The sequence below is a fragment of the Phaenicophaeus curvirostris genome, unplaced genomic scaffold (genome assembly GCF_032191515.1).
Source record: "Phaenicophaeus curvirostris isolate KB17595 unplaced genomic scaffold, BPBGC_Pcur_1.0 scaffold_51, whole genome shotgun sequence".
Classification (NCBI taxonomy): Eukaryota; Metazoa; Chordata; class Aves; order Cuculiformes; family Cuculidae; genus Phaenicophaeus; species Phaenicophaeus curvirostris.
Genome location: NW_027206674.1, coordinates 1,027,853 through 1,040,678, shown reverse-complemented (window position 1 = coordinate 1,040,678; position 12,826 = coordinate 1,027,853). Strand labels below are relative to the sequence as shown.

At 58.1% G+C, this 12,826-nt stretch overlaps 2 protein-coding genes across 5 annotated transcripts in view; both read right to left on the bottom strand.

Moving 5' to 3' along the window:
- Positions 1-2,591: 2,591 nt before the first annotated feature.
- Positions 2,592-7,387, bottom strand: EPHX3 (epoxide hydrolase 3). Its single transcript, XM_069881574.1, has 7 exons — positions 7,370-7,387; positions 5,436-5,703; positions 4,630-4,715; positions 4,247-4,551; positions 3,997-4,100; positions 3,658-3,806; positions 2,592-2,902 (listed from the first exon to the last, which is right to left on the bottom strand). Exons 2-7 carry the CDS (start codon positions 5,679-5,681, stop codon positions 2,674-2,676), a joined length of 1,119 nt encoding a protein of 372 aa, XP_069737675.1. The 5' UTR covers positions 5,682-5,703; positions 7,370-7,387; the 3' UTR covers positions 2,592-2,673.
- A 1,386-nt stretch (positions 7,388-8,773) lies between these two features.
- The window catches only part of BRD4 (bromodomain containing 4), a 40,341-nt gene continuing 36,288 nt past the window's right edge, over positions 8,774-12,826 (bottom strand). For all 4 annotated transcript variants that reach the window (XM_069881554.1, XM_069881556.1, XM_069881553.1 and 1 more), the window contains exons 19-22: positions 12,600-12,730; positions 12,079-12,290; positions 11,172-11,397; positions 8,774-10,441 (exon numbers count right to left, since the gene is read on the bottom strand). In XM_069881554.1, the coding sequence (XP_069737655.1) occupies positions 10,373-10,441; positions 11,172-11,397; positions 12,079-12,290; positions 12,600-12,730 (638 nt within the window). In that variant the 3' untranslated portion in view covers positions 8,774-10,372. The remainder of the gene's footprint in view (positions 10,442-11,171; positions 11,398-12,078; positions 12,291-12,599; positions 12,731-12,826) is intronic.

Sequence of the window (12,826 nt, the reverse complement as noted above, 5' to 3'; positions counted from 1 at the left end):
CCATGTCCCCATGTCCCCATGTCCATGTCCCCATGTCCCCATGTCCCCATGTCCCCATGTCCATGTCCCCTGTGTCCCTGTGTCCTCCATGTCCATGTCCCCATGTCCCTTGTCCCCGTGTCCTCCATGTCCTCCATGTCCCTTGTGTCCCCATGTCCCCATGTCCCTTGTCCCCATTTCCATGTCCCCATGTCCATGTCCCCCATGTCCCCCGTGTCCTCCATGTCCCCATGTCCCTTGTCCCCATGTCCCCATGTCCCATGTCCCCCTGTCCTCCATGTCCATATCCCCATGTTCATGTCCCCATGTCCCCATGTCCCTTGTCCCCATGTCCCCATGTCCCCATGTCCCCATGTCCCTTGTCCCCATGTCCCCATGTCCCCATGTCCCCATGTCCCTTGTCCCCATGTCCTCCATGTCCATATCCCCATGTCCATGTCCCCATGTCCCTGTGTCCTCAATGTTCATGTCCCTGTGTCCCATGTCCTCCATGTCCCCGTCCCCATGTCCCCCATGTCCTCCATGTCTTCCATGTCCCTTGTGTCCCCATGTCCCCGTCCCCATGTCTTCCATGTCCATGTCCCCATGTCCCCATGTCCCCTGTGTCTCCATGTCCCTTGTCCCCATGTCCTCCATGTCCATGTCCCTGTGTCCCCATGTTCCCATGTCCCCATGTCCATATCCCCATGTCCATGTCCCCATGTCCCCATCCCCGTGTCCCCTCTATACCTTATGTCCCCGTCCCCCTGTCCCCCGTGTCCCCATGTCCGTGTCCCCGTGTCCCCGTGTCCCCGCTCGGCCCCTCCCCGTGTCCTATTTTCCCGCCAGCGGCCATGGCAACGCGGGGACCGACACGGGACACGGGGGGGACACGGGGAGGACACGGAGGGGACACGGAGGGGACACAGCGGGAATGGGGGACACCAGAGGGGACACAGAGGGGACACAGAGGGATGGGGACATGGAGGGGACATGGAGGGGACATGGAGGGGATGGGGGACACCAGAGGGGACACAGGAGGGATGGGGACATGGAGGGGACATCAGGGGACATGAAGGGGACACAGAGGGGTGGGGACATGGAGGGACATGGAGGGGACACGAGGGGACACAGAAGGGACATTGGAGGGGACATAGAGGGGACACAGAAAGATGGGGACACAGAGGGGACATGGGGGGGCATAGAAGGGACACAGAGGGATGGGGACACAGGGGGGATACAGGGGGACATGGTCATTATGGGGGGACATGGAGGACATGGAGGGACATGGGGGGGACCCACGGGTGACACTGGGGACACGGGGGTGGGGGAGGGGCGGCGGGTGTGTCCCCAGGGCCCCTCCCCCCTCCCAGCCCAGTTCAACCAGTTCAACCGGCTGCACTGGGAGGGGGGAGGGGCCGGTCCCCCCCCCCCCCAAAGCGCCATGTGGTGACCCCCCCCCCCCTTTAATCCCTGGCACCGCCTGGAGCCGCTTAAGAGGCTTAAAAAGAGGGGGGGGGGGGGGGGCACCCAAATCACCCACCCCCCCAGCATCAAAACACCCCCCCCCCCAAACCCCCCCCCAGCACCCAAAAAAACCCCCCCAGGACCCAAAAAAAAACCCCCAGGACCCAAACAACCCCCCCAGCACCCAAACAACCCCCCCAGCACCCAAATCCTCCCCCCCAGAACCCAAACACCCCCCCAGGACACAAACCACCCCCCCCAACGCCCAAATACCCCCCCCCCAGGACACAAACACCCCCCAAGCACCCAAACACCCCCCCATCAGCACCTAAATCCCCCCCCAAGCCCCCCCTCAGGACCCAAACACCCCCCCAGCACCCAAATTTCCCCCCCCCCCCCCCCCCCAAATAGATGCAGCGAGCAGACCGGGGCCGGGGGGGCCCCAGAATGTGGGGGGTCATGATGGGGGGGGCCCAAATGGGGGGGGTCCCAGAACTGGGGAGGGGGGGGGAAGAATGGGGGGGGGGTCCCAAGATTGGGGGGGGGTGGGTCCTTGGGGGTCCCCAAAACGTGTGTGTGTGAGGGGAGGAGTGTTGAAAATTTAGGGGAGGGGGTTGAAGATTGGGGGGGGGGGGAGTGGCCCCCAAAACATTGGGGGGGGCAACTCCCCCAAACTGGGGTGGGAACTCTGTGCATAAATGACTTTATAAACTTTATTGAGGCACTTTGGGAACAGAAGGAACCACCGGGAGCCCCTCCAGATGTTGAGGGACCCCACGCAGATGTTGAGGGACCCTTCCAGATATTGAGGAACCCCATACAGATGTTGAGAAACCCCTCCAGGTGTTAAGGAACCCCATCCAGATGCTGAGGAACCCCACACAGATGTTTAGGATCCCCTCTAGGTGTTGAGGGACCCCATACAGATGTTGAGGAACCCTGCCAGATGTTGAGGAACCCCCATCCAGATGCTGAGGGACCTCAACCAGAGGTTGAGGTTCTCACTCCGATTTTGGGTTCCTCAATCAGACGTAAGGGTCCTCCTCACCCAGATGTTGAGGTTCTCACTCAGATGTTGGGTTCCTCACCCAGATGTTGAGGTTCTCACTCCGATTTTGGGTTCCTCAATCAGGCGTTGGGGTCCTCCTCACCCAGATGTTGGGTTCCTCGCCCAGATGTTGAGTTCCTCGCCCAGCCGCTGGCTCCCACCCCCGGGTTCTGGTGCCGCTATGGGTGCTGGTGGCCCTGGTCGAGGAAGTCCGCGATGATGCGGGCGAGGTGCCGGGGCTGCTCCTCGGGCAGCCAGTGGCCGGCGTCGGGCAGCACGTGCAGGCGGGCGCCGGGCCGGAGGCCGCGCAGAGCCCACGGCGCCAGCCGCGCGTCCAGGAAGGTGTCGCGGGAGCCCCAGAGCAGCAGCGTGGGGGGCGGCGGCGGCTCCCGGGCGATCGGGGTGTCCCTGGGGGCGAGGACGAGGGGGTCAGGGGGAGCCCGAGACGGGGAACCCGAAGGGGAGCTTCTCCGGTGGAGAAACTCAACGGGAGAGCCCCGATGGGATCTCCTCAACTGGAAGAACCCCAAGGGAGAACCCCAAGGAAGAACCCCAGAATGGAGACCCTCAACTGGAGCATCTCAATGGGATCATTTCCAATGGAGAACCTCAATGGAGAATCCCAAAGGGATCATCTCAAATGGAAGAACCCCAATGGAGAACCCCAATGGGAGCACCCCAAAATGGAGACCCTCAACTGGAGCATCTCAATGGGATCATCTCTAGTGGAGCACCCCAATGGGATCGTCTCCAATGGAGAACCTCAATGGAGAATCCCAAAGGGATCATCTCAAATGGAAGACCCCCAAGGGAGAACCCCAATGGGAGCACCCCAAAATGGAGACCCTCAACTGGAGCATCTCAATGGGATCGTTTCCAATGGAGAACCCCAGTGGGATCTTCTCAGCTGGAAGAACCCCAATGGGATCATCTCAAATGGAAAAACCCCAGTGGAAGAACCTCAACGGGACCTTCTCCAATGGAAGAACCCCAACAGAAGCAACCCAGAACGGAGCCCCTCAACCGGATCATCTCGATGGGATCCTCGAAGGGAAGAACCCCAGGGGGAGGACACCGACATGGAGAACCCGGTGGGATCATCCCAGCTGGAGCCCCTCAAGGGGATCCCACCGACCTGGAGGACCCAACCGAGCGCCACCCACCGGAAGAGGTTGCGGTAATAGTGGAGTGGGGGGGACAACCCCCCGGGCTGGGAGAGGCTGTAGAGATAGGCGTCCACCTCCTGCTCCGTCAGCCGCCGCGCCGGGTTCTGGATCCCAGTCCACGGTCCCGTCAGGAAGGTTTTCAACAGCTACGGGGCCACCAAGGCGAAGAGAAGGTCTGGATGGAGCCACCACCTCCCAACTGGGAGCCTCCAACCCCATCCCCACATCGTGGGGTTGGTCGTTGCTGCTCAAGTGGTTCTTGAGGAGCTTCTCGGGTTGGGAGGCGGCACGGAGGGGACAAGCTGGGGACAAGGAGACGTGGGGATGGGGTCTCACCTCGAAGTCTGCCAAGGAGAGGAGGATCTCGGGCAGCCAGGGCAGCTGGAAGAGGAAGACGTAGCTGGAGCGGAGGAGCTGGGAGACGTGGCAGGCGGCGAAACCTGCGCCGGGAGAGGGACGTCGGGGTCAGGGCCACCACGGGGGCCCCAAACCGGGCCGGGGTGGCACCTGGGGGTCCCACCCAGAGAGGCGGCACCTCCGTGAAGACCAGCCTGTCCCACCCTGCCCCCACGGAGCCACCCGTCACCTCCCACGATGCCTCGTCGAAGAGCGTCCATGATGACCAACTTGTCCACCAGGGCCGGGTACCTGGTGGCCACCTCCCAGGCCAGCAGCCCCCCCCAGTCGTGCCCCACCAGGATGCACTTGGGGGGCTGCGTCTCGCCGGGCGTCCCCAGGGCCTCGATGACCTCGCGGACGTCCTCCAAGAGGAGCTCCAGCCGGTAGTTCTCCTTGCCCGGTGGCTTCTCGGAAGCTCCGTAGCCCCGGAGATCCAGGGCCACCACTCGGTAGCGGGCGCTGAACTCCTGGAGAAGGTGCCTCCAGCAGAACCTGGAAGGAAGAGGAAGACGGAGATGAGGATGATGATGAGGATGGTGCTGGTGACACCGGGGTGGCCTCGGCACCCACCAGTTCTGAGGGAAACCGTGGAGCAGCAGCATCAGTGGGGCCGTGGTGGGACCTCGGGTGACGTAGTGGAGCCGCAGCCCCGAGCCCTGGGGGGACGGGGGAGCCGGGAGGTCAGTGGGTGACCCCCAACCCCCAAACCCCAAAGCTTCACCCCAAAACCAACCCCTCCAGCCACCCCCGGACCCTCTGAACGCCGCCCCTCAGAGCACCCGGAGCCCCTCAAGTTGTCCCACCAGCAGGTCCTCACTCAGCAGCTCGGTCCCCAAGATCTCCAGACCTCCACGAGCTCCCCAAGCCCCCTCAACCCCCTCCCTGGACCTTCACGGCCCCCCAGAAGCCCCCTTCGAACCCCTCTAGGACCCCCGAGCCCCTCAAAAGCGCCCCCAGGACGCTCAAACGATTTCCTAGGACCTTCAAGCCCCCCCGAAGCCACCCTAGGACCTTCAAGGCCCCCCAGAAGCCCCCTAGAACCCGTCTAGGACTCCCAGGTCCCCCAAAGCTCCCTTAGGACCTTTAACCCCACCCAGAAGCCTCCTTAGAATCCCTCTGAGACCCCCTAAGGTCCTCTTAGGACCTTCAAGCCCCCCTCAAAGCCACCAAGGACTCTCAAGCCCCTCCTGGAGCCACCCAGGATCTTCAAGGCAACCCAGAAGCCCCCCTAGAACCCCTCTAGGACCCCCAGAAGTCCCCCTAGGGCCTTCAAGGCCCCCCAGAAGCCCCCCTAGAACCCCTCTAGGACCCCCAAAAGTCCCCCAAGGGCCTTCAAGGCCCCCCAGAAGCCCCCCTAGACCCCGTCCAGGACCCACCTGGAGGCGCAGGTACCGGTGCTCCCCGAAGGTGCCGTCGGCCAGCCCGGGGGGGGCCCGGTCCCTCGTCCTCCAGCAGAAGGTCCTGCAGGGTCCCCGTCGCAGCAGGACCCCCACGGCCCAGAGCCCGTAGGCCCCCCCGGCGGCCACCGCGGCCACCGCCACCCCCAGGTGGGCCAGCAGGCGCCGCAGGGCCAGCAGCAGGCGGGTCGGGGCCAGCAGCAGCGAGCAGAGGGACAGCAGCATCGCGGGGTCGGGGGACACGGCGCTGGGGGGGCACCAAGTCAACAGGGTGGACCAGGACCGCGGTGGCCCCGCCACGAGGTGGCCCCGTCTCTACGATGGCCGCGCCACCAGGGTCCCACGTCACCATGGGGTCCCACGTCACCATGGGGTCCCCTCACGAGACAGCCCTGGTTCCACGGTGGCCCTTCCCCATCCCCATGGTGGCCCCAAGTCCATGGTGGCCACGTCACCAGGGTCACACGTCACCATGGTGTCTCATCCCCACGGTGGCCCCATCACCCGAAGTCCCGTCTCCAAGGTGGCCGTGCCACCAGGGTCCCACGTCACCGCAGAATCTCATCCCCATGGTGGTTCCAACACCCTATGTCCCCATCCGCATGGTGTCCCCATCCCCACGATGTCCCCATCTCCACGATGTCCTCATCCCTGTGGTGACCCCATCCCCATGGTGTCCCCATTCCCACAATGTCCCTATCTCCATGGTGTCCCCATCCTCACGATGTCCCCATCACCATGGTGACCCCATCCCCATGGTGTCCCCATCACTGTGGTGACCCCGTCTCCATGGTGTCCCCATCCCCACGGTGACCCCGTCTCCATGGTGTCCCCATCCCCATGGTGTCCCCATCTCCATGGTGTCCCCAACCCCACGATGTCCCCATCCCTTTGGTGACCCCATCCCCATGGTGTCCCCAACCCCACGATGTCCCCATCTCCACAGTGACCCCAACCCCGTGGTGTCCCCATCCCTTTGGTGTCCCCATCCCCGTGGTGTCCCCATCCCCACGGTGTCCCCATCTCCGTGATGTCCCCATCCCCACGATGTCCCCATCCCCAGGGCAGCAGGTGTCACCAAGGTGCGGTGCCACCGTCCCCGTGGTGGCCCCGTTCCGGGCCGGTGACTCACCAGGCTGCCCTGGCACCACCGGGGTGTCACCACCGAGGTGTCACCGCCACCACGTCCCATCCCTGTCATCGCAGTGTCCCCAGCACTGGGTGTCACCACACGGGGTGTCCCCGTCACCAGCCACTGGGGGGGGTGTGTCCCACCATGGGGGTGTCCCTGTCCCCCAGGGTGTCCCTGTCCCCAAGGGCTGCACTATAGGGGTGTCCCTGTCCCCAGGAGGTGCCACCACAGGGATGTCCCTATCCCCAGGTGTCCCCCATGAGGGTGTCCCTGTCCCCAGGAGGTGCCACCACAGGGGTGTCCCTGTCACCCAGGGCTCCCCCATGAGGGTGTCCCTGTCCCCAGGAGGTGCCACCATGGAGGTGTCTCTGTCCCCCAGGGTGTCCCCGTCCCCAAGGGCTGCACTATAGGGGTGTCCCTGTCCCCAGGTGTCCCTGTCCCCAGGGTCCCTGTCACCCAGGTGTCCCGATATGGGGGTGTCCCTGTCACCAGCCATTGTGGGGGGGGTCCCACCATGGGGGTGTCCCTGTCCCCAGGTGTCCCTGTCCCCAGGAGGTGCCACCATGGGGGTGTCCCTGTCCCCAGGGGCTGCACTATAGGGGTGTCCCTGTCCCCAGGGTCCCCGTCCCCCACGCGTTCCCCCCATGAGGTGTCCCCGTCCCCCGGGGCTGCCCTACAGGGGGCTCCGTGTCCCCCAGGGGTCCGTGTCCCCCCCTCAGCCCCCGACATGTCGCGACACGAGGGGTCCCCGCGCCCCCCCACCCCGGTCCCCCCTCAGCACCTCCTCGCGCCGCTTCCGCCGCCGCCGGGGGGGGGCGGGGCCAGCGGGGAGGCGGGAAGCGCGCGCGGGGCGGGGTCACGTGGGGGGGGGGGGCGGGTCACGTGGGGGGGAGGCGGGGGGGGGCGGCATTTTGGGGCCATTTGGGACCGTTTAGGGGCTTTTCCCCCTTCCTTTTCTTTGCTTTTGCCTTTTTTTCCTGTTTTTTTTTTCCTTTTTATCCCCTTTTGCCTTTTCTCCCTCTTTTTTTTTGCCTTTCCCTCTTTTCTCCCCTCTTTTTTCCCTCCTTTAGCCTTTTTCCCCCTTTTTTCCTGTTTCCTTTGCCCCTTTTTTTGCCTTTTCCCTCCATTTTTTAACTTTTATTCCTTCTTTATTCCTTTTAGCCTCTTTGCTCCTTTTTTTCTTCCTTATTTGCATTCACTGCCTTTTTTTCTTCCCCTTTCCCTCTTTTTTGCACATTTTTCCCCCTTTTTGGGGCCCTTCCCCCCCCCCTTTATTTTTTTTCCCCTTTTAAATCCATTTTTTCCCCTTATTTGCCTTTTTCTCACTTTTCTTTCCATTTTCTTTCCTTTTTTGCTGGCCTTTCTTCCCACCTTTCTCTCATTTTTTCCCCGTTGCTTCCATTTTCATGCTTTTCCTCCCTTTAAAAATTGTTTCTGCCTTTTAAAAACTTCCCATTTCCCCCTTTTTTTCAGAGCAGAAAAATCAGGAATTTCCATTTGGCACCAACCGGCCATTCCCAATTTAAACCAAACTTCTACCAATTCAAAGCGTAATCGCTCACTTTAAACTTTTCAATGAAACCCTTCAGGGTAAATTTTCAAATTTAAAGTGCAAATTCCATTTTGGAACCATCTCCCTGCGACAAACCCAACATTTCACGTGCAATTTTGTGGAGAATTTTATGTTCAATTTTAAATTAAAACTAGATTTTACATTAAAAGTAAGTTTAGCTTTTAATATCATTTAGTATACGCTAACATTATACCTTAATATTGTATTTTAATATTATACCTTAATACTATATTTTAATATTATATCCTGATACTAGATTTGAATATTATATTGTTTTCATAGTATGTCTTAATATTATAATGTAATATATATATTTATACTTTAATACTAGTCATATATTTACATTTTCTAGCTAAGTTTTAAATCGTCAGCTTATAAATTTCAATTTGAAATTTTGAAATGTCAACTTTTAAAATTTTAATTTGAAATTTTGAAATGTCACCTTTTAAAATTTTAATTTTCAAAATGAATTTGAAATTTCGCAGTTGCGGTTTCCGCTCTGGAGCTGTTTCAGTGTTTGATTTTTTGGGGCTCCCCCAAACCTCCTCCCCCCCCCCGCCCCCCCCTCCTGCTCGGGGGGGGGTGTGAAAGAATCGGGGCGAAACGGGCGCGTTTGTACAAAACCAAAATTGCTGCGTTTATTCCAGGAGCCCGCGGGGCGGGGGCGGCTCCGGCGCGTTATGGCACCGACTGGGAACGGAACCGGAATAATTAATAATAATAATAATAACGAAGGGGGGAGGGGGGGGCGGCCCCGGGGAGTCGACGCGGGAGTAGAAATCAACCTGGGAACGGGGGGAAAACAGTAAAAAACCGGGAACCGGCGGCTTCTGCGGGAAAAAAGGGGGAAAAGGGGAAAAAAGGGGGGGTCGGACTGGGGGGAACCGGGGAGACCAAGAACAGAAAAGGAAAAGAAGAGGGGAAAACAAGAAAAAAAAGCAATAAAGAGGGGGAAAACAAGAAAAAAAACAATAAAGGAAGAGGGGAAAAACAGGAAAAAAGAAAATAATAAAGGGAAAAGACAGAGAGAAAATAACAAAAAAGGAAAAAACAGGAAAAAAGAGAAAAGATAAAGGAAAAGAAAGATGAAAAAAAGAGAGAAAAAAACCAATAAAAAAGTAAATGAAAGAGGGATAAAACCAGAAAAATGAGAAAACAAAAAGAGGGGACAACAGGAAAAAAAGGAGATAGAAAGGATAAATAAAAAGGAAAAGGAAGAGGGGAAAGCAGGAGAAAAAGAGAAAAAAACCCCAACCCGAGGAGAGTGAAAAACAGGAAAAAAGGAGTAAACTAATAAAAATGAAAAAAATGAGGGAAAAGCAGGAAAAAAGAGCAAAAAATGAGGAAAAAAAAATTCAGAAGCAAAAAGAATACAAAAATAAAAAGGGAAAATGGGGAAGAAGAGAAAAAAAGGAGAAAAAGTGAGGGAAAAGAAATCAAAATAAGGGGAAGAAGAATGAGAATTGGAGAAAAAAGGGGGGAGAAGGTTGAAATAATTAAAAAAAACCCTTAAAAATTAATTATAAAACACTTAAAAAGTGGGAAAAAAAGGTGGATCCCCCCGTGCCCCCATTTCCCACCATTTTCCCCCAAAGGCGACCGCCCCCCTCCCCCCGCGGAACTTTCCGGAGCCGCTTTTTATCTCCAAACCGCCTAAAATGGTGAAAAATAAGAGAAAATTCGAGTGGGGGTGGGGAGGGGCCCCCCCTTCCCGCCGGCGCCGCGGGGAAATTCCGAATCAAATTGGAATTTTTCATTCTTTTTCCTTATTTTTTTTGTATTGAACGGCGTGAAAAGAGGGAAAAAAAAGAGGAAAAACCCAAGGAAAAACCCGGAATTCCAGCGGGGGCGACGGCGCCGCTCGGAGCATGCGGGACGATCCCCAGCCCGGAGCTTTTAACACTTAACGAAGAGTCCAAAGCTTTTTTTTTTTGTTGGTTTTTGTTTTGTTGGTTTGTTTTTTTTTTCCGCTGGGAAAAGGGAAAGAAAGGAGAATTTTGTGGTATTTTCTTTTTTTTTTCTGAAAGAGTCCGGGCGGGAACAGCCCCAAATCCTGCGGGACGACCCCAAATCCCACGGAATCGACCCCGAATCCCGCAGAAACGGCCCCGAACCCCACGGAATCGGCACCAAATCCCGCAGAATTGGCTCAAAATCCTGCAGAATCGGCCCCGAGTCCCGCAGAATCGGCCCCAAATCCCGCCGGAGCCGTCAGAAAAGATTCTCCTCAAAAATCGCCAGCAAATCGCTCTGGAAATTCATGTCGATCGTCGCCGCCATCTACGAAAAGAAGAGAAACAGCCGTGATTTGCCCCCGTTTTATTTCCCGTTCCCACTTCTTTGGGTTTTCTTCCCTGTTTTTTGGCATCCACAGGGATTTTTGGCCATTCCCAAGAGGTTTTTTGGAAATAATCAGTGATTTTTTTGGCCTCTCTTGGGAGTTGTTGCCATTCCCGAGATTTTTTTGGCTTCTTTTTGGTGTCATCACGGCATTTTTGGCATTTTGGGGGAATCTTTAGGGACATTTGGCCATCTCTCACCATTTGTTGATGTCACTGAGGGCTTTTTTTTTGTGTTCCTGAGGATCTTTTGGCATTCCCAGGAATTTTGGGGCAATATCTAGGGATATTTTAGCAACTGGGGGGATTTTTCACCATCCCCAGTGGAACTTCTCCATCTCTAGTGGAATTTTCACATTCCTAGTGCAATTTTCTCCATCCCTGTGGGATCTCCTCCATACTTAGAGCAGTTTCCTCCATCCCCAGTGCAATTTTCTCCATCCCTGTGGAATTTTCACCACCCCTAGTTGAATTTTTACAATCCCCAGTGGAATCTTCTGCATCCCTAGAAGAATTTTCACCATCCCTGTGCAATTTTCTGCATCCCTAGTGAAATTTTCTCCATCCCTGTGGAACTTGCATGATCCTCAGTGGAATTTTCACCATCCCCAGGGCTTTTTCTCCCAGCAGCCTCCTGGATTTGGCGCCAGCCCTGGTGGTTCCGCACTCACCGCTTCCCGGCGCCTCCGCTCCTGCTCCCTCTTCCGGGCCATCTCCCGCTGCTGATCCAACATGGATTGGGACGATTGGGGCTGCGAGCCCTGCGCCTGCGGAGCCGCCGCCGCCTGCTGCTGCTGCTGCTGCTGTTGCTGCTGCTGCTGCTGCTGCTCCTGGCGCCTCCGCACCTCCTCGTGCACCCGGCGCGCCTGCTCCATCGCCTCCTCGTCCTCCCGGCTCCTGGCAAATCCCACCGGGAAGCACCATCAGGAGTCGCCGCCACACGGGGGTCGCCCCCCATCGCTCCCTGGGGCCGGAGCGGCAGCACCGAGCGCCCCCTCCCTGGGCAGCCTCTGCCAGGGCCCAGGGCCCCTTTCCAGGAAAGATTCCATCCTGCTGTCCATGCGGAGCCTCCCCTGGTGGAGCTTGAGGCCGTTCCCTCTCGGCCTGGCCCCTGGCCCTGGGGAGAAGAGCCCAGCTCCCTCCTCTCCACAAGCTCCTTGCAGGGAAAGAGCAAGGAGGTCTCCCCTCAGGCTCCTCTTCTCCAGGCTGAACCCCCCCAGCTCTCTCAGCCGCTCCTCTTCTCCTCCAGCCCCCTCCCCAGCTTCGTTGCTCTTCTCTGCACTCGCTCCAGAGCCTCCACATCCTCGTGTCCCACCAACCCCCCCAGGTCCTTCTCCTCCAGGCCCTTTCCAGCCAGACTCCTCCTAGGCTGGAGCTGCCCAGGGTCGTTGTGCCCCAAGGTCCTGCTCCAACCTCATCCCCTTGGTCTCAGCCCATGGATCCACCCAGCTCAGATCCCAGGAGATCTGATCCCCCCATCGGCATGGATGGCAGCACAAGATCAGATCACATCACAGGTCACACCAGGGGCCTGGATCGCGCCACGGATGGGACCGAAGGTGGTGCTGGTGGCCTCACCTCATCCTCTCCTGCTCCCGCCTCAGCCGCTCCTTCTCCCTTTCCACCTGCTCGGCCTGAGCCTTCAGCGCCTTCTCCCGCTCCTCCTTCTCCCGTGCTGCCCTCTTGAACTGCTCAAAGCTGTCGCTGGAGGATTTGGCCGTGGAGGACGGAGTGGTGGGATGTTTCTGGACCAAGCTTGCCCAGGAGCCCATGTTCTTGATCTTCAGGTCCTACGGAGAGAAGGGCAGGAGGGTTGGGAAGAGCTGAGCTGGGGAGGAGAAGCTGATCCGGCCAAGGACCATCCCGCTGCATCCAAAAAGCCGTTTCCCATCACGGCATCGTCCATGGAAGCACCTGGAGGAGGTGGTGGAGCCACCACAGGCAGCTCCTCTACCCCAAAAGGAGGAATTCCACGAGTGGCTCCTCCAGCACCTCTTCTACTCAGGATCCCAGGATGGTTTGGGCTGAAGGGACCTTCCTGAGCTCCAGCCTAAACCCGTCCCTTCCCATTTATTCCAGATTTTTCCAGGCCACGTTACCTTTTTTGGGGCGACGGGGGTTTTTGGCTCCTGTTTCTGCCGCTCCTTCTCCTGCACCCCTGGCTGGGGGGGGTTCTGCTCCGGGGGTCGGATCACCGGGCGTCCCCCCTCCATCGGCTTCATCTCCGTCCCTGGAAACCAGCAGCTCCCGTCAACAAGGATCAGGGGGCCCGGGGAGCCACACGGGGTGGGGAACCGGCTGACGGAGTCCCACCACGAGAACTGGG